This window comes from Lotus japonicus, chromosome 2 (genome assembly GCF_012489685.1).
Source record: "Lotus japonicus ecotype B-129 chromosome 2, LjGifu_v1.2".
NCBI lineage: Eukaryota > Viridiplantae > Streptophyta > Magnoliopsida > Fabales > Fabaceae > Lotus > Lotus japonicus.
This window is the reverse complement of record NC_080042.1, coordinates 81,273,792-81,295,256: the sequence shown is the minus strand read 5'-3', so window position 1 is coordinate 81,295,256 and position 21,465 is coordinate 81,273,792. Positions and strand designations below refer to the sequence as shown.

The 21,465-nt window shown below is 35.3% G+C and overlaps 2 protein-coding genes across 3 annotated transcripts; one reads left to right on the top strand and one right to left on the bottom strand.

Annotated features, from left to right (window-relative positions):
- Positions 1 to 5,963: 5,963 nt before the first annotated feature.
- LOC130740168 (probable transcription factor KAN2) lies at positions 5,964 to 11,024 on the top strand. 2 transcript variants are annotated; one of them, XM_057592682.1, is made up of 6 exons: positions 5,964 to 6,991; positions 7,192 to 7,268; positions 7,971 to 8,016; positions 8,146 to 8,299; positions 9,456 to 9,516; positions 10,434 to 11,024. In XM_057592682.1, exons 1-6 carry the CDS (start codon positions 6,337 to 6,339, stop codon positions 10,560 to 10,562), a joined length of 1,122 nt encoding a protein of 373 aa, XP_057448665.1. In that variant the 5' UTR covers positions 5,964 to 6,336; the 3' UTR covers positions 10,563 to 11,024. The 2 variants fall into 2 exon arrangements, with proteins under 2 accessions (XP_057448665.1, XP_057448664.1); XM_057592681.1 differs by having other exon boundaries at positions 5,965 to 6,991; positions 8,137 to 8,299.
- Positions 11,025 to 16,021: 4,997 nt separating this feature from the next.
- LOC130737108 (inactive poly [ADP-ribose] polymerase RCD1-like) lies at positions 16,022 to 19,518 on the bottom strand. Its single transcript, XM_057588878.1, has 6 exons — positions 18,686 to 19,518; positions 18,353 to 18,606; positions 17,917 to 18,032; positions 16,428 to 16,571; positions 16,260 to 16,355; positions 16,022 to 16,060 (listed from the first exon to the last, which is right to left on the bottom strand). Exons 1-6 carry the CDS (start codon positions 19,516 to 19,518, stop codon positions 16,022 to 16,024), a joined length of 1,482 nt encoding a protein of 493 aa, XP_057444861.1.
- Between the last annotated feature and the right edge of the window lie 1,947 nt (positions 19,519 to 21,465).

Here is a 21,465-nt window from a genome sequence, read left to right as displayed (position 1 = left end):
GCTAGCCCTACAAATGTAGCCCAAGTCTTGTTTGGGCTTTGCATAGTGGATGAGCCTATCCCAAAATAATGACAACATCATTTCCCTCACTTGCACAGAAAACCATACAAAAAGGGATTACAGGAAATCGAGAGAGAAAAGATACATTTCAAAAAGTTACTATTTAAACATCAATTTGGTTAGACTGTTTAAGATGTAAATAGGTGTGTGTTAATTGTTAATTTTTTTTTGCTTGTGTGTGCTAAAAAATGCCAAATAATCTGAATTATTATACATTGTAGTATATAATTATTTACATTAAATTGACATTTAAAAACTCAAATTTTATTTAAAAAAAAAACTCAAATTTTGAGTATTATTATATGTCGAATTCAGATTCACTACAATTTTGTATCTGCATTAACTAAAGTCAAATGTTCATGACAATCCAACTTTAATCAGAAAACTCCAATTTTAAGAATGTATCGTGCCCTTAAAAATTAATCCAGTTGAACCAGAGTGGTGAGATTAAAATCGAACTGTTGTGAACCTCTAGTCTGATAAGTGAATGTGAATCCTCTAACCGCGGCGAATTGGGGTCTAAATTATTTTTAAATACAATGAAAAAGAGGCAATGGGGGACCTATGGAGGCTTTAACCAAAAATAAGGTCATTTATAGAAATTAGTTGGGTATTGAGTAATGACTCAAGGAAGGGACATTTCAAAAGCAAAACTTACGTAGCAAAGGCTTAACGCATACCAATGCTCTTCGTCGCTCGTAGCCATTATTAAAGCTTTGCATCATCATCTTTCTATTTGTCCAACACTGTCGTAGATAGTGATTCTGCTTTTTTTCATGAAAAAAGGGGCAATAAAGAAGAAAATTGAACTTTGTTTCTTTGCAACCTATATAAACTAAATCTTTATATCTTTGTGTCACCGTTTCATCACTTAATTAAATACCTCCTTGCATTGCATGGAAATTAAAAAAGAAAAAAACCTTTCAAACCTATCTCTACGTACGTACCTCTTTCTTATGATTATGCGGTTGTTGAGATTACCCATTACTCTATTATTTTCTCAAAGTATAATGTCTTTGAGTCACATACAGAATCATCCATTTTTATATTGAGTGCTTACCATGACCAAATCTCAGAAACGTAGGTAAAATAAACCTTGAATTCGAATCTTACCTTTTATTCTGTAACTAAATTTAGAGGCTCATTACTCAAGTGAAAATGATTTGAAAGACAGATTACCAATTAATTGTATAATTAGTGATTATTTGATCGATTAAATTTAGGGTCAACTCAAAAGTGAGCTCAATTAACTTTCACTTGTTTTGGAAAGCATGTTGGTCATTGAAGCAATTAAGACAGAATAGGCACTGACCTGAACATCATAATTTACCAATTATTTACCCAACAAAAAGTAGTCAAGCCTATATATAGGAACTCCCACATAGGCTCGCCCCACGATCAAATCAAATGACCAAAAAACCAAGTAAACTTGTTTTTTACTGTATTAAACTTATGTCATCATTTGACCAACGATTACATGCATTTGCTTTCTTAATGAAAGATCCAGCACCACCTAACCGGGTGCTAAATCCAAAGTTTAGGAATAGGCTTTCTGTAAAATTCAAATTAACAGCTAATGTCTACTGTCAAATAAAAAATTTCTCAAGACCACAGAATATGATTGACTTGAAATTTATAAAGCTACACATCATTTTTTGTCAATTACTATATTGTGCGGTAAAGGTTAATTGATCGATTTGCTTCATAATTAAGATTTTTCCATTGGAAGACATTTGCAGGCCAATTTGGCCTTACACATGACACATTTTATTGAAGTTTAAGGCTCGTAGATTCTAACTTCGAAGTGGTTCTAGAACAGTTTATTGTGAAACCCAAAACAAACAAAATGTTTCAGTGTGGTCAATTTTTATGGTATGTAGTCATTTGCAACTGTAGAGCTTCAGAGTGTTGATGGATTAGTACAAACCGTAAAATAAATGATCCAAGAAAAGAAATTGCAAACATGAGATAGCATCGATCACCGTACCCTTTTAGGTCTCGATGTACCTGTGCTTCTAAAGTTTGGAATTGGTTGAACACTGGTATAGTTAAAATAGTAAATATTCCTTCAAACTCCTATAATTCGTCATTTCTTCTATATTATATTAATGACTTTGGATTTACATCATAGAATTGGAGTTGAGACAAAACTCTATATCAAGATGTAGTTTCTAGATGAGAATTGACTTCCTAGATGTAAGGATTTAGTAGGCCACATCTCTTGTAAATGTTTACAAACTTCTTAATACATTTTTTACGTTTAGAGCTTAACATCTAAAGTGTAAATTTAATTTGCAGAAATGGATGTATATATGCGGATGAATTATTTATGGGTGACTCGATTAACGAACATGTGGTAGACCTTTGACATCATTTTAGAATTTAAGATTATATATTTCTAATTTCAGAATCTCTAATTTATAAGGACTTATTAGATTATATTTTTAGTTAATGTGAAACTGTTCAACACTTTACTCATTTCATTATATTTTGTCTTGTTTCTCGTGGATAGTTGCAAATTATTAATTATTGATTGTGTGCCAAAATAGTGAATCATGGAGTATGAGTAACTTATTTACATTGTTATGTTTTTTTAGTCTTAATGAAGGTATTTTACAACTAGTAACCGTGATACTTATCTCTCGGTCTCCCATAATCAGCGCAGTAAATGATGGACGCTGAACAATAAAGTATTGAACCACTGCACCAACTCAATTGCTTTACAACTTTTGCTTTATTCTAAAATAAAATCTAATGAACAATTGGTGATTTAACAATCCCTTTCTTTCTTGTGGACAAATCCAACTAATATTAATTCCTAGTATAGATTTTATTCTTGCAAAGCTTTTGTGGCGCAGTAGAATTACTCATGTATAACTGATATCATATCTACTACATGATGGGTTTGAAATTAATACTCAGCATAGAAGTAAACAATCAGAAGCATCGATCAGCAGAACCAGTCGGTGTTTACTTCTTGGGCTGTCAATATCATTTCCACACACTCATAAATGTTCAAATGCTCATGACAAGAGAACAACATAAAAACGTTACTCTCCACTTGATTTTTACGCTTCCCTACATGTTTATCTTTTTTTGTAACAACATAAAAAAGGTAGAGCCATATGCTTTTGTTCTTATTTTCATTTATTAAATGTTATCTGATTTTCAATTTTTTTTGTTTTGAATTTTTGTAAAAAATGGTAAAAGTAACAATTTTTATGACATAATCGTACATTTTCATGTTACAATCAGTAATGATTTTTTTATCCGGTAGCTAAAGACTATGACTTATCTATATGTGACGAAACCCTATGAATTTCTTTAATTTTACGACGTCACAAATATAAAATGATTAGTGAACTAATTAAATGCAATTAAGAGTGATTGGTCAATTTGACTAGTTTATTTTGCTATTTACATGCTTGCAATTCATTGTAGGTGAATATGATCAAGATATACGCAAACATAATAACGTTGCATAAAACTTGACATGACGCACATTGATTGGTAGACAGAGATTATTCATACGTCGATTACCTCCACAAGACCATTATTTATTTATTTATTTATTTGTATTTTATTCGAAACTGTCCATTTAAATTCCTAAACTCGTGACCATTAAAATTTAATTTTGATAGAGTCTCACGACCCACTGGTGGAATTTTCCTTTTCCATTAATGTTGTTCATGTTTCTGTAATTTGCTTCCGTATGCAAAATCTAAGTCAACAAGGCTAACCATTATTGACCCAAATTAGAAAAAGGGACACAGAATAATTGATTATTCGATGAATTTAATTACTCCCTCCGTTCCAAAATGTAAGTTGTTTTAGAATTTATATCATATTCCAAAATATAAGTTGTTTTGTAAAACCAATGCACTTTTTCTCTCTTTCTTCCTTATATACCCTCATTTAATATTATATCTCTTAATTACCACCTTCAATTTTCACCTATCACAACTCTCATTATCCACTTAATCAATAATAACATTTCTCTCTCCTTAATATAACACAACTTTAAATAGGGGTATTTTAATCAAAAAAAATTATCAATTAATGAGCTCTTAAACAATGTGCACAACCTAAAACAACCTACATTTTGGAACGGAGGGAGTAATTAATATAGGTCTCAGGTATAATCTGTTAGAATGTCAGATAATTTCCTTTTTTCTTGCGGCCAAAATAATAGTACATGTCTATTAGGCACTGTTTGGATTTCCGGGGATGAATGCGGAAATATATTAACCCATTCAACAAGTGCATTTCATTGAGTGAATATAAATTAGAAATCGTGTTCCTAACTTACGAAGTATACTAAATGTTATTTAAACATTCATTTGAGTATGTTTGTTTTTCTGTTGAATATCAATACACATTTACCCACTGAAATTGAATTTGGTAAAAGTGCATTCACATTCACTTAGAATGTGTTGGTATTTCGTTCATCGCACATTTCAAGACAGTTTAAATGAGCTTTTAGTCAATCTATCTCTCTTATGTCATTTGAGTGAATGTCAACTTGAAATAAAATACAAACACACACTTAATTAAGCATCTTATTGTTCAAAGACAAAATTACCCATTTGGTGGCACTCCACTTCATTCCGTTACACAAACAACATAGGGTAAATCTGGCTTTCCCTTTTGTCCACACATATTGATCTGTAACAACCCACAAATATACCTTAGAACTTGATGGTTGATTATAAAAAGAAAATGACAAGAATGTGATGGATGGGTCCAAAATTTTGCTAAGAAGAATGCGTGATGTGATTTGCGTGGAATTAGGGTTTCATCATAGCCTCAATGAGTGGTTTATAATTGGGGCTGTTAATAACAAAACAAAGCAAATCCCTAAGGTGTTGAAATTTGTGTGTGCAATCATGTGACTGCAAATTTTCAGTATTTAAAAAAAAGGATTTTGTGGCAAAAGAAACCAAGCCCTAGGTTTCAGCAGTCCAGTGAAGAAAAGGGATTCTCTGTACGTGAGAAAGTTTGAGTTGTAGAGGGACAATGCACACGTTAAAGGTAAATTTATAGCAAAATGTTCTGCTTTTCTTTTTTTAATTCCAAAGAAAACAGAGGGTGAAAAAAGAGTACATTTTTTTTAAAAAGGAATAAAAGTTCATGACTTATTTACCTTTTCCTTTTCTTTTTTCCCTCCTTATCTTATTTTTTCCATTTCCTTTTGTCATTCTTTTCTCCCCTTGCTCACCCCACGTCCACAAAAGAAATACTACACAGACACATCAAAGTGTGTACAAATATCTAGCATACATCTCATTGGTGCTTGCTGTGGTACCTTAAGTCAGATTAGGGTGTGGTACCTAAAATGAGATGGTTCAACAAAAAAGACACATGTAGATTAAAATTTTGATTTTGTTATATCATAGTAATGCAGTGTTCCATTCTTAGGGACATGAGATATGCAAGTTGTGTTTTCTGAGCTTTGTTCATCCATTAATCATGATCATTTTACGCGTATCTCCATCACTATCATTCGTTTCCACCACTCGTCCATTTTTCATTAAAAAATGAATTCCATGAGATAAAGTCAATTGATAAGTGAAGCAAAATCTAAAGATGTAGTATATACCCTGAATAATATGATAATAATCTATTAAATTACCTAATCTGGGTATCACACCCAAAAAAAATTCAGGGTACCACAGAATCTACCTTTTTGTTTTCGTCTATTTCTCCTATGATATGTTATACCTATATTTCTCCTATGATATGTTATACCTATTAATTTTAAACTCGGTTCATTTTTTAGTCACAGTGGTATGTTGAATGTCTGCACTGCACGAATATATACTAATAATTTTGCAAAAAGAAACAACCTTCTCTCTCCTCCCACCACCCCTATAGTATAGTCCCTCAAGTGTCATTTTCTCACATATACTTCACACAAAAGAAACAAGCCATTCACTTCACATACCTTGTCATTTCTTCTTTCCTTCTTTCTCTCTCTTTGCCGTCTCCTCCACATCTCAAATCTCTGCTCTCTCTGCAACTACTCCATCAAATTGATTGAATGCTCAAAACTCCACCATTACTCATCTTCAAAAAATCCAATTAATTACCCTTATCTTGCAATCAGCTCTATTTCACTTCCATCCTCCTTGAAAACTCCCATACTATAAAACCATCACTCTATTACACAACAAAGGGAAACTGAGCAGGGGGGAAACTGCAAAAGCAAGAGAAGAGAACCCAAATTGAAGCAGAACAACACAAGGTTATTGATTTATTCTTGTGTTGTACCCAAAGATGGAGCTATTCCCAGCACAACCAGACTTGTCTTTGCAAATTAGTCCTCCAAATTCCAAACCCACCACATCAAGTTGGAAAAGAAGCACAGAGGAAGACATGGATTTGGGGTTCTGGAAGAGAGCTTTGGAATCCAGAAGCTCCATGTCAACTTCATCAATGGCGAAAAAAGATACCGGCTTCTTCGACCTTTCCCTCTCCAATCCAAGGCCTTCAGAATCAAACACCACCATTCATCATGCTAATAACGCCATTGCCAACAACAGCAACAACAACCACTTCCAATCTTTTCAGCAAAACCATTACTTTCAACCACTCTTCCACCAACAACCACTTCAGCACCAAAGCTTGAGCCAAGAACTCGGTTTTCTCAGACCCATCAGGGGAATCCCGGTGTACCAAAACCCCCCTCCGATGATGCCATTCACCACTCAACCACATCATCTTCTAGAACCTTCTTCCACACCTTCTTCTCTAATTTCCAACACCAACACCGGTTCTCCAACCCCTAATTTTCCATCTCAGGCTCTGATGCGGTCCAGGTTCTTGTCTCGCTTCCCCGCGAAACGAAGCATGAGAGCTCCGAGGATGCGGTGGACTACCACGCTCCACGCTCGCTTCGTCCACGCTGTTGAGCTCTTAGGCGGGCATGAAAGTATGCATCATCAGTCATCACCATTTTTTTCTTGCTTAATTTCCCCTTCTTCTTACACTCATGGAAAATTCAAGTAACAAATCGAAGAATCGAAGCGATAAGAGCCGAACCACAACAGAAAATTTGCCTTTCTTAATTTAACAATGTTAATTTGGATTTTTTAACTAATTTTTGTTTGTACTGGTGTTTGTTTTCATTAGGGGCTACCCCAAAATCAGTGCTTGAGCTAATGGATGTGAAGGATCTCACTTTAGCCCATGTCAAGTCTCACTTACAGGTAACTCTTTGATTAATTGCACCTTTTTATAGCTAATCTTACCCCCAAATCAGTGCTTAATTTGCATTACATTACATTAGAGGAAGCAGTTAAGTGATGAATATATAAATGTTTCAAATTCCAATGGTTTTCTTAGAAAGAGTCTCATAAATCCTTAGCGCTTCTTTTTCAATTAGATCTGTTCCCTCTCTCTGCTTCTCCTTCTGCTTTTGCAACCTAATAAACAGCTTTTTGCATGGAAGAATGAACCACCCAAATTGAACAAAAAAAATAAAAAATTCAAGAGAGAGAGTGTTATCGATTTCTGAAAATCAAGTAGGACAAGCTCGTAGTTCACTCCATGCCATTAAAAAATGAATAAAATGTGTGTATATATAAGAAAATTGTGCAATCTGTACGTACCAAACAAACACCATCATTTCTCAATGATGCGTTGGTTTTGTTTACCACATGCCAGCTTTAACCATGGTTAGTCACATGCTCCCATGCATATGCATATTATACCGGAACCATAAATGCTTCTGTCTTAGATCTTGTACTACTCTACTGCACATCAATTTAATACTCCTTGCAATTTAATTTCTTATTCCTACCATAAACTTCTTCGATTAATTTCTACTAATTAATTAACCTGCTTTTTTGTTTTTTAATTTCCTTATTTATATCTGAGGTTAATAATATCTTGCATTAAACTTAATCTAGATGTATCGGACGGTGAAGACTACAGATAGAGCAGCAGCTTCTTCAGGTTAGAAGAATCCACTTAATTTCATTTTGTCTAATTGATAGTTAATTGATCAATTCTACCTTGCTCTTTCTCTTTTCTTTAACCTTTTTCTTTTTCTATTCCCTTGTGAACATGAATTAGGGCAATCAGATGTGTACGACAATGGATCATCTGGAGATAATTCTGATGACTTAATGTTTGACATCAATTCTTCAAGAAGGCCTGAACTATCTATTAAGCAGGGAAGATCAAATGTTGTTAATCAAGAGAAGGAATGTCATGGGCTTTGGAGCAATTCTTCAAGGTAATGCTTCTAATCATGTGTTATCCATCTTTGACTTATCACACATTTTTTCTTTAGCTAATTTTATGCTTCACCATTTGGATGAAGAAACTTCTATCTATCTTCTTTCTTGTCCTACCAATTAAATTGTGTCATCTGGTTGTAAATATGTCAAGATAATGTTATATGAGTGAATTTTAAATGATATGACACAATTTAATTGATAGGAGATTGAATGAGCCACTCTACGGAATTTCAAGTTTTCACACATGGATCAACCTAGCATAGTCTTGTTATTGAGGTCTCCAAAACAAAACTATAGTGGAACATTTTGTACTGAATGATGTTGGGAACATTTTTTTTCCAAGCAAGTGGTAATTTTTCTATGCAACATTTTTCATGATTCAAATTTTTAAAACTTTACGTGAACCGTTCATGTTGCAAAAAATACTTATTAATATATATATAAAAAAGGAGCAGTTCGTGCATGCCTTATTCATAGGAGCATTTCTCTCCTTTTGTTCCTTGCTTTCTCCTTTCTCTTTCTTAACCTCACATGCAAACATGGTTAGGCGCAAAAAATCACAAAAAGAATAAATCATTTTCAGTTTGCTTTGTTCTGTCTGTCCTCAAACCATGAGCATCCAAAACTCCATGATGGGGTAATAATATACTCTCTTCTAGTGGGTGAAAAGGAAGTAAAAAAGGAACCCACACACACACCATTCAAAGACAATGGAATTTCATATTTGCTAAAATCCACCTTAAAATTAGAGATATCTCTTTCCTTAGGATTTTGTGGGGTTCAGACATTAGGCTATTACATGGGGCCCTACACAATTGGGAAACTTAGTCTCAAAGCTAAGCCCTTGTAGAACCATAATTAGAAATCTTGGTGCCAAAGCGATATTCCCTTTGAAACATCCTTCAATGGTCCTATATATTTATACACATATATATATATATATATATATATATATATATATTATAGTCATGGGCAACATGATACATCAATTAGGAATTTGGGATGACTTCAACTTTATTTCAAAATCAAAAGAATAACTGAAAGGGCATATAAATAACACTGTAAAAGATGGCTTTCTTTCCTCAGTTTTCTTTTCTTCTGCATGGCATCCATTAATGGGAAATATTCTCTTCATGTGTTTGGTTATAACAGGGAAGCTTGGTTGCATGGCAAGCCAAAGAATGATTCTGTTGGAAACACACCTTCTCTTGAGGTATGTTAGCCTGTTTGGATAACATATTTTTCTTCAGAATCCATTCTGGAATCGAGAAATTTCTTTTCATAATTGATTTTGACTTTAGGTGAAACTTTTACAAACATGCCATGAATTGTAAATGTTACTCAACAAGCAAAGCACAACTTTAGTTGCTAAGGTTGGCTTTTTTGTTTCAAAAGCTATGCATTCACAAATACCAATTAGGCTGCGTTTGGAATTTGCATGAAAGGGAGTTGAGCTGAAAAGGAAATACGTTTGATCTTTTTCATCTTGCCATGCACATTATAGCTATGAGAAAAGAAATAGTCTTTCCATAAAGCTGCTTTGTCCTTCACAAATTCAAATGGGGTAGACCAGTCCTTTTCACATTTACAAATTACAAAGGTTAAAAGCGATTTGTGCTGTAAAGACTAAAAACTCCCCTCTAGTTAGGATTTATTAATGACCATATTGAAAACGACCATAGAACCCTAAACCTACTCCATTTGACTCAATTGTCAAAGGTCTAGACTTTGAAAATGAAATTATAGCTAGGTCAATTAATAACAAATATATAATCAAACACACACACAACACACCTACATGAATTGTAATTGTAATGCTATACTATAAGATAATTGGATCTTGGAAGCTAGCTAGCACTTGAACATGCAAGTTTTCCTAGCACTTAGCTAGCAGGCTTTTAGGTGTGTCCCATATCTGAAGTTTCTTCTTTTTTTCTCAATCGGTAAAATTAAAATTATTCTCTGAGTCCAATGTCCTTTTTGATTCCCAAAATCTGTTCTCAGTTCTCACATACACTTCTCTTGTTCTACACTACTCTCTGACTAACTAGCACATTTTCCTCTTTTATACCTTTAATCATATTCTTATCATTACACATTTCTGAACTTTTTTTGTTGTTATTTTTTCAGAAGGAAATGGATCCAAAGTGCCTAAGCTATGAGAGAATATCAGATGGAAGCTCATCCTCAAACCTTTCAGGATCAAGCCCGAAGAAACTTAATTTGGATTTGGGATTCACTTTGGGCCAACCTCTTTGAGAAATCTTCCTCCTGGATATATATTATTAATTTTACAATTATATGTCTCTGAAATTGAAGGAGAAGGTAGAGTGCTGAAATGAGAATCAGGAACCCTCTGAGAGAATCAGAGAAAGAGAAAGGTAAAAGAAAACAAAAGAGAAAAAAGAGAAAAGTAAAGGGTGCTAAAGAAACACAAGGAGACAAGAAAGACAGAAAGCAACAAAAGGAGAGGGTGGGGGAAAAAAGCATAGCCTTCCTATCAGAGCTCTTGTGAGATCCAAATCAACATATTTTATTTTCTGGGTAAATATATGAAATCTAATTGATTTGTATGTTTTGCAACCTGTGAGAGAAAGAGACATGAGAGAAAGAGAGGGGGAGGGTGAGCTTTAGCTATGTTAAAGTAAGAAGTGATCCTTGGTAATTGTAATGGAGCACTTTACGTTTATGATGAAATATTTAGATATTTCCACCAAAGAAGCTGGGTTCCTCCTTCCTATATTTTTAGGCTGCGTTAAACTGACCCACGGTGCTTCAGTTACTATTTCAAACTTAAATTACTGAATTGTCCATTTTATCTTTTCATTTTCCATCCTTCTTCTTTTCTCTCAGTGTCCCTCTCATCTGTCTCCGGTGAGCCACGTCGATGTCTCAACCACCACTCCAACAGCTCCGCCCATCCACCATTCCACAGCATCACCAGCCCACAACCACAATCAAATAAAAGTGGAAAAGATGAAAGGAGGAAATCAGTCTAAAAATGGTGGAGAAGAACAGAAGATGAACACATAGGGGACCACGACCAAGGCGACGACGGCGAGACTCTGGCCCGGCTGCGCGAGGTTTTAAGCAGAGGAAGCAGAGGCCCAAAGGGACTGGAACACGATGAGTTTTGCTATGATGGTGATGCGAGTGAAGGCTGGAGCATGTGCGACCCCGGTGCAGCGAAACGGAACGTCTGGACCTTGCACTCACGGCGGCAAGGGTCGATGGTCACGGTTCTGCCTCTGACAACGGCGATGGCCAGTGGGTCTTGATGGCTGGAGAGATTTGGTGCAGATCTGGAAGTTTTTGAGGGCGGATCTGCATGTTTTGGTGGTGGATCTGGAGGGCTCTGTTGCTGTAGTTTGGTGGGGCTTAAATCAGAGGTTGAAGGAGGCTGAGGAGGGAAGCGGGCACGGTGTTGGGCCAGGGGAGCAGTGGAGGGGAAAGGGGAGGGAGAGAAAGAGGATCTAAGGAGGAGGAGGAGGTGGTGGTGGAGTAGCAGTAGGCGGAGGCCCATTCGTCGGCGGTGGCTATGGTTGCCTAGCAGAGCAGTTAGGACTTAGGATAGGAGGGATGGAGAGGATGATTAATCAGGGGTGCTTTCGTCATTACATCTTTTTCATGTTTTAAATCTGGATCACTCAATATTTTAATATTATATTCAAAGGTGAAAATTAAACTGAAGCACCCACGGTAGACGAAACCATATTTTTATCCTACATCTTGGAATACTTTGCACTTTGGGAAGAAAAGAGAAAATTGAGAATATGAACTTAGGAAAAGGCTGGAATTTTTCAATAAAGGGTGAAAAAGAATACGGACATAGTCAACAAACAAAATAAAGGGGCAATGATATCGTGTGTTATTTACATAAAAGAAAGCTAAAAAGAAAAAGAAAAAATATTCTTTATTCCTTCTCATGCTTATAGTTAATTTGTATTTCTAAGGAAAATGCAAACAAATACGCAAAACAAATGAAGACATGTAATGCTACTTATGAAAAATGTTACTCCATTCCAAAAAGATTGTTTGTTTAGAGTTAGTGTGAATTGATTTTATATTAAAAAGTAATTTTTAATTGTCCAAAAAAAGAGACAATTTTCTCTCACTAAAACTCTATCATTTCTGAGTTCCGAGCTAGGATTTTCTTTGGGTGGCCGCCGCGCCGCCCTTTTATGTGAGCGGCGGCAACCTCGATCCTGCGCACTTCTGCTCTTATTTCAGTCGCATCTTTCTTCCTGCCTTGTCCCCTCTTCATCTCCTGCTAAGGCTCTCATCCCTTTTCTCCTCCAGCGGCTTCTTCTCCTCTGTGACGACGTCGCCCTTCCGCTTCTATAACCACCTGCGATGCTCACTGTTGTTTCCATCCTCGTCCTCCACGATGCTTATCTCAGTTCTGGTTCATTTTCGTCTCTGTTTTCGGCGCTTTTTGTTGGGATCTCAGAGGGTTATGTAGGTTGCCTGCCTGCCTTAGGTGTGGCGGCCTCAATCTGTGCACCTCAGTGGCGGATCCAGGACCCCGGGGTTAGGGGGTTCAAATTTTTCAAATGAACATATCGGTAAAAATATAATTACAAACAACTTTAATATGTTTATACATAAAAAATTATACAAGTCATAGTTGTGCAAATAGGTGGGTCTTTGGTGCAAATAGGTGTAAAACTTAGTTTACTAGTATAATTTAAAATTTTCAGGGGTCAATTACACATAGGTCCGCCCCTGGTGCACCTCCTCGATGCAATGGGTGTGTTTCCTTTCTCGGTCGCCATTCCCGCGCCTCTGCTGCTCCAGCTCCGTTCTCCTCCATCTAGTGGTAGTGTGGTACGCCGTTCTCAGATCTGGTTGTATTCTCTCCTCCCTATTTCGATGCGCCCCTTTCTATTATGTTGTGTCTAGATCTGCTGACGATCGGAGGTAGGGTTTCCATTGGATGTGGTGGGCGTTTCCCGCTTGAGTGGTGATGGGGAGTGGTTTCATGCTCCTTTCTTCCTCTAGCGGTGGCAAAGATCGTCTATGGTGGTTTGGTTTCTTCTTCTCTGTGCGTTTTCGGGTCGTTGTAGTGAGTATTGCTTGGTATTTTTTGGTGTGGCCGGGGTCTACTCAAAGCCATTCCATAGGTTGCAGTGTTTGAAATGTAGCCTTGGGGAGGCAATGCGGTTATGTGGAGTGGTGCGTCACGATCATTGGGTTTGAGACACTTGGTGTTGCGGGTTTTGTTTAGTTTTAGCGGCGCTCATTATGCTCCTTTTACTTCTGGTTAGTTGAGGCAAGGTACATTGAGACATTGTGCAGTCTGATTTGCTGGGGTGCTTAGGCCTTTGTCTCTTGTTCGACGTTGTCTCTTGATCGGTGTGCTTCTTACTGGTTCTGATTCGTTTCCGCTCTTCTTTGCCTTTTTTGCTTTTGCGCTTTTTGAAGCTACTATTTGGTTTGATATTTATTCTCTTGGATTTTTAGCTGCTCCTGCCACCGTGGTTCATATTTTGAAGTTGAATGGTGGATCCCAATTTGATCGATTTTTTCTCCCTTAATTAGGGGTTGTTTTGGTCTTTAATGTTAGGCGTTAAAGCTTGTGGCAATGCTCTATGGGTTTGCAATCGAGGTGTTTTTGGGTATTTCATGTTTGGTTCGGTTTATACCGACTTGCTTTATTGTCTTAGTTACTGTACTTATGTTAAGAAGAAGTATTTCTCAACACTATCTATTAATAATTTTGCTTTCAAAAAAAATTGTTAGTTAAGTTCGTGGTAAAAAAGTAAGATGACAAAGGTTGTGTGCGTTATGCTGTTAAGATAAATACAAATATGGCAGATACTTAACAAACAACTTATTTTTCTCTTTATTTCTCTTTTCTTATATATATATATATATATATATATATATATATATATACATATTCTTTTCCTTTATCACCTGGAGTGTCTGTTAGAAGTCTACAAATCATTTTCTTTTACTTTTATTTAATTAAGTCCTCCCAAATGTTGGATAAAATAAATGTTTAATGGGTGATTTGATATGCAATCTATTTCGCTTCGAAGGAATAATCTGATCTTCAATTCAATATGAGTTTACATCTTCGCGATGTTTTGCATTTGATTTTTTTTTTTTTTCACATCGGAAAGATAAATTGCACCTAAAGGGATTGATCTCTTGACCACTCCCACCCCAACCTATATATCTCCTAACTCTTACTACTTTAGGGGTAAATAGCCAAATTGGTCCTTGAATGTGTCAACCGCCTTCAAGTTGGTCCCTAAACTTCTAAAATGTCTCCCGCGGTCCTTGAATGTGCCAAAAGTCATTCACGTTAGTCCCTCCGTTGATTTTAGTCAACTAACGGAGATGATGCGGCTGTTAAATGCTGACATGGACGGTTAAATGTTGACGTGGATCACATTAGGCAATTTAGTCCCTGAATATGGCAAATGTAGACAATTTAGTCCCCGTGTTAAATTCACCATTTTTCAAAAAAAGGGTATGAGTGGGATTCGAAACAGGGACATAAGAGTGGCAAAACATGTCCTTTACCAGCAGAGCTATACAATGTAATGCTTATAAGCTGCACTATGTTTTATTTATTTAACTTCTAGCTAGCTATTAAATTGAAACATTCAATTCACTCCTAATTTCCAAAACATAATCTTAAATTAAAATCTAAACCTCTCTCTCACCCTCCTAGTTATCCTAGAAATTTAACAACTAAACCTAGAAAATTAACCCAGAAACCTAGTTGGGAACTATTTTGCTATCCAAACTGGTTGCAATCACCATATTAGATGAAGAAAATACAAAGTCTTCTTTTCTTTGCTTTTAGTTCTGTGTAGTGAGGATCAATTCAACTCAGAAACCCCAAAAGATCAAAACAAGAAAACCAAATATGCTTGCTATTTTGGTTAATGACTTCAATAGAAGACTGAAAACATATTCACCATATCACAGATTAAATCCTATGGGTCCTCCTTCAAGGTTGTCAAGGTGGTGGATAAAAATCATGTCTCTCTTATGTCGCTTCTTGTACTGTAATTTAATCAGATTGAAACCATTATAAGAATCAAGAAGTTAAATAAATACAACAGAGTGCAGATTACTAACATTATGTTGTATAGGTCAGCTGGCAAAGGAGTTGTTTTGCCACTCCTAAGTCATAGTTTTGAATCCCACCTACACCTTTTTTGAAAAATTGTGAATTTAACCCGGGGACTAAATTGTCTATATTTGCCATATTCAGGGACTAAATTGCTTAACGTTATCCACGTCAACATTTAACCGTCCATGTCAGCATTTAACAGCCACATCATCTCCGTTAGTGGACCAAAATTGACGGAGGGACTAATGTGAATGACTTTTGCCACATTCAGGGACCGTGGGAGGCATTTTAGAAGTTTAGGGACCAACTTGAAGGCGGTTGACACATTCAAGGACCAACTTGGCTATTTACCCACTACTTTAGCTATGATTCGGAGACTTTCAATATGATTGTTAATGCAAATAAAGCATAAAAATAGTGACAACGTAAAACACATGACTTACATATAGTCAAATCTAATGAAGTTCAAGTACCAAGTATAAGGCACAATTCAAGGTAAAAATAAATGAAAAAACACAGTTTGCCTAGAAGCAAATAATATCATAACTTCAACTTGAGTGTAACAAAAAGTTGACAATGGTTAACTTTCATTGTAAAGTTCTTCATCTCTTCATAGATAGTAAGCCTAAGCCTTCATTTTGGTTGGAGCACCATTTGATGGTATCTGTAGCCATAAGTTAAATATTTAAGACACATAACCACATAATATAAGACTGCACATAAGACTTTGAATAAATGAAAATTATAGCTTATTATGCTAAACAATTAATTTCCTCATAAAGGTATAACCGCAGCAGAATACAGGATAATTCAAAGTCAAATTAAATCTTCATAAGAAATAAAATAATTTTTTTAATTTGCACCTTGAATTGAAGACTTGTTATTGTAGCTCTCAATATAGTATCTCCAACTATCAACCTCAACTCTTTAACAAAATCATGACGGGAAATCTGCTTTGCCTTAATTAAAACAAAATGATGTATTAGAGACATTTCATTGATAAAGACAAGAATGAGAGCTATTTCATATACCTTGTATAGTTCATAATGTGCACTGATAAGACTCATGTCACTGGAAGAAACATTGTCACTAATAGCAGCAATAAGCATAGGAAAAGGAAGCCAAAGAGATTTTGGAATATTTAGGGTGCTAGCGACCCCATTAACAGCTATTCCCTGAGGTATCGCACAATCAATTTGTTTTATTAATACATGCATTAAGCTAAACATTATAGGATTTAAGACTAGAAGAAAAATCTAAATAAATACAAAGCCCCTTGGTGTTGTGCATGAAAGACGTGAATATGTTTATCAAGCAACCAATTCACACATAAAACATTAGAGGAAATAAAATGAGTTAGTCAAAAAATGATAACTTTTAGACCATAAAAAAATAACTTAAAGAGCAAGATTCCTTAATGAGATGAGAAGAGTTAGATGTACCTAGTCAGAGAAAAATTGGTACATGATCATTATCAATAAAAATTGGAAGCATATTAATTGTAGGTTTCACCAAGAAAATCTTCAATAAAATAAAGGTATATTAAGCTAACAACTTTTGAATTTTTTTAGAATAGAAAAACCGTGTCATCTTTAATTTAATTTCTTATCAAGTATGTTAAGCAGGTAAAAAAAAGTATTAAGGAAAAATGAGAAGCATTCTTATATGTGAAAAGAAGTTAAAAGTTAGTAGGCTAAAAATTACTTTTGGCCCTTGATGTTTTAAGTTTGTGCAAATTCTGCCTCTACTCTATTTTTGTCGATGTTTCTACCCCTCATGTTTTCAAAAAGTGCATCGTCTACCCCTCCGTCAGTCAGACGTTAAAAACTAACGGAATGAGCTGATTTAGCTTTTATTTTTTATATTTTTTGGACATGCCACGTGGAAATTACAAGTGAAATTGGAAAAATGGGGCATGAGAGATTCAAACTCAAGACATGTAAGTAGCAAAACATGCATTTAACCAGTTCAGTTACATACATAATTGATATATACATCAAGCAAATTTAATTTATATCATTTCCTTGATCATCATCAACTTCATATACTCCTCTTCATCTCTCCCATCCACTCAGGAACCTCTTCTGAGAAAGCCTGACTAACGAAGGGGTAGACGGTGCACTGTTTGAAAACATGAGGGGTAGAAACGTCGACAAAAATAGAGTAGGGGCAGAATTTACACAAACTTGAAACATCATGGCCAAAAATGCTTTTTAACCAATTTAGTATTAACCATGTTGTCTTTTACATAGAAAACTTGTATTTTTTTTTTGGATAAAGCAAAATATATTAATAGAAGAAGAAGGGGGGTTCTTCAATCCCATATCAGGTAAACTTGGATAATATAAGATGCAAAACTCATATCAGGTAACTTACATTATCTATTGGAGGCACCACAGTAATTTGATTTCTATGTATTTTTGTGTATTATTAGAGGGAATTATAGTCCCTTTATTGAGTTCTGTTTGTACAATCAATCATTCAATCTAATAAAACTTTTGGTTTCAAAAACAAACTTACATTATCTATTGACGAGGTTGAATGTAACTTGTCGCTAGAACCATGATCATCCGAATTGGCGTCAAGGGAATTAAAAATAAAATCATTATTTTCTCCCAAAGTTCCTTTAAAATGTCCTGTAACAAAGCATAATGAATTAGTAATTGAGAAGGAACTTTTTTTCTCAAAAGGATTAGCACAATATATCTTAGCTAGTAGGTTGGTTGTTTCTTTGAACTATAGTGTAGTCATCAATCTATTGAACGTAAGAGAGACCACCCACAAGGAGATAACAATATGTGGATGAAGCCCTATTTCCTTACGCTAAAATCTATTAGAAATTTTTTATCCAAGAAACAATGAATCATATATATTATTTTACCTTTCTACTAGGGAAACATATATCAATAACAAATGTCAATAGAAAACATGAAAAACTAAAGGAAAATGTATTTACCTTCAACATCCCTAGAGACCTTGAAACTAACAACAAATTCTGGATATATGTGAGTATTTATATTGAAGTTCCATACTATATAGTATTTTGGGCATTGGAGGTCATCAACTCCATTATCATATTCACAGTTGTTGGGTCGAAACTGACCACACCCAGTGCCAATTCTAGGATGAAGAACTTCCATGTTCCCCATTATTACGCAACAAAGGCCTAGGTATCGAACACCATCTTCATCAATATCACAATAACGAGCACTGTAAATATAGAAAATTGAATATTATTAGTAATATGTAAATGATGTTATTTTTTAAATTTGATCATGCGAAAATTAACCTGGCATAAGGGCAGGTAACATCTGCAAGATGAACGCCAGCACCATATGTGCGTTTGGTTGCAAATAGTGCACAATGCCCAAGTCCATAGTCCATCATTGTAGATAGTTCTCTTTTAGAAAAGGAAATCCAAGCATATCGAATATTAGCATCCCCATGAAATTCTTTTGTAATTTCAGCTTGTGTTTGAAATAGCTCCAACCGTGCTTGCATTGATGCACCTATGCAACGATATGTTTCGACTATCTCAAAATTAGTATTGCCAAAACTACTCATTCCGTTAAAGAACGTCTCTTGTACAAAATCCAAATCCAATTTCCCTTGTACAAATTCAATGAAAGAAACTAAACCTCCATGACTTTGCAGAATGGCTTCCCTGCCATTGGACTCCCGACTACACTCCCTCAACCTGGATACATCAACCTTGTTCACATCGACTCCTATACGTAATTTCATACCCAAATGTTTGTATAAGTCATAAGATTCTTCATCAGAAGTAGCATAGACTTCAGGGAAAAAGCATCCCCCTGCCTCATCAATCCATGCTATAGGTCGTTGCAGACCCGTTTTCAAGTCCACATGACACATGGATAAAAAATCTAGGATAAAATCACAACCATTTAAACCTATTTCCACAATTGGCTTTTTCATTTCAAAACGATTCTTAACCAAGTTAACAAGATCTCTAGAATAGTCCAACCAATTTCCATTACTATAGAACATAACACTTTCAGGTCTTCCACTCTTCTTATAGTTCAAATAATACCTAAGAAATGACTGTTTGCTGTGAGGACCAGTAGTTGACAATTTTTTTTCATAATCACCCAAATCCATTTTGTTGACAACTTTGCTTGTGGGTGATGCAAGTGGTGGTTGTTGATATACCACTGGTTGTGAAACTCGATTTAGATGCCCAACACAATGTATAGCCTGCTTTTACTTCATTTCGGTTCTAGCTTCCATTTTTGTATACTAGATGAATATCTATAAACACGCAAATATAATAAATTAGATGCAACGATCAAATAACCTAGACATTGAACACGTTTAAAGACCTTGCGACAACAAAGGTGGAAACAACAAAGGGAAAATAGATCCCTTCAATTTGGTTTATCAAAATAAAATTAGAGACTCAATATTTCGTTCGTACTCACAAATTTATACTCCCTCTGGCCTCAATTGTAAGCAAATATTCTCATTTGCACACTTATTAAGAAGTTGAATTTTTGTATTAATTTTGTATAAACTATGGGTTAAAAGTACTAAAATAACCTTCTAGTTTTAAACACCAAAATTTAATGAAATTAAACAGGGTGCATTTGGTTCCGTTATGATACTATTAATTGTCTCACATATTTAATGCAGTAACGTGCAGAGTAATATGCCTTTTGATGTTTCCCTTATAAAAAATCAAAACATACAAAGATGAACCACTTCTAATGAATCTTCAACAATTAATTGTGAGAAATCCTCATCATCACAAGTGCCCAAGTCAAATGAAGGCATGCTAAACAAATTATGTGGTGCTGCCAATTTTTCTTTTGGTACAAGTGACGCTGCCATTTTTAAGTAGTGTAGGAGTAAGTCTTTTTTTTTTTATAGTACTAGTAAGAAACTTGGAAGCATAAATTAACTTGGGAATGTATGTGGAAATGAGTTATAGCGGCTCGGTAATACAAATATAGGAAGTTGTACAAATTAAATGACAAAATGCATGTGTAAGGGTATTTGTGGAAAGAAAATATTAAATAGAGTTGAATTTTATGACTTTTGCTTATATTTGAGGCCAAATTTTTTCCATGTTTTTTGCTTACAATTGAGGCCGGACGGAGTAGTTTTTTTTATTTAAAAAAGGGGATAATGTATTGTTCGTGACATCAATTAAAGTAAAGTATCATGTACTCCATGTAGGATTGAAATTTTTCTCGGAAAGGGGAGCACATAACATAGCAACCATGGTATGTAGTACAAATAGTGCTTAAATATAAGAATTAAGCACAAACATCAAAATTAAAGCATTAGGAAAAATTCACATAAACTTGAGAAATGCCACAAAATTGACGAAAGAAACACACGAAAAACGGACTCCGATATGCTATATAAACTCAAGCCCTTAATTGAAAAATAATAAAGACACGAAAAATCTTTCAAAATACCGAAAATCACTCAAATTATGAACGGAAAAAGCATTAAATGAAAAAACCGAGAGAAGGCTATCGGAACTATACCTGGGCCTTGATACACAGAAAACAACACATAGAATAAATCTAGTAAAACCTTTCACCACTTGTTTACTCTTTTTAACTAACTGTTTTCAATTCAGCAAAGCAGAGTTCTTATTTATACAAAAAATCCTAAGCTAAGGAGGACATAGCCGGATCTTTTTTTTTTTTTTTTGGTGCTTCGGAAAATTAAACAAGGAAGACAAAACTAGGCCACTAAGGAACATCAAAGGAGTCCTTCAACATGATTGACTCCAAAGCTGATGGGGGCCTATCTAAATAGCTAACACCCGGATGGAGGCCATGAGCGCCCCGCTTAGCAATCCAATCTGCTGCCATATTACTGTTCCTATGACTCCAACTCAAGCTAATGTTCCAATTCCTTGACAAAATGTGCTGCAGCTCACGCAAAACAGCACGGTTACCATGAAATCTAACTCTGTCCACGTCCGTATCCACCAGCAAAGCAACCAGGTCATGACAATCAACTTCACATAAAACATTGCGATATCCTGTGTTCCAGGCAAGGAGAAGGCCCTCGCGGAGAGCCAACGCTTCA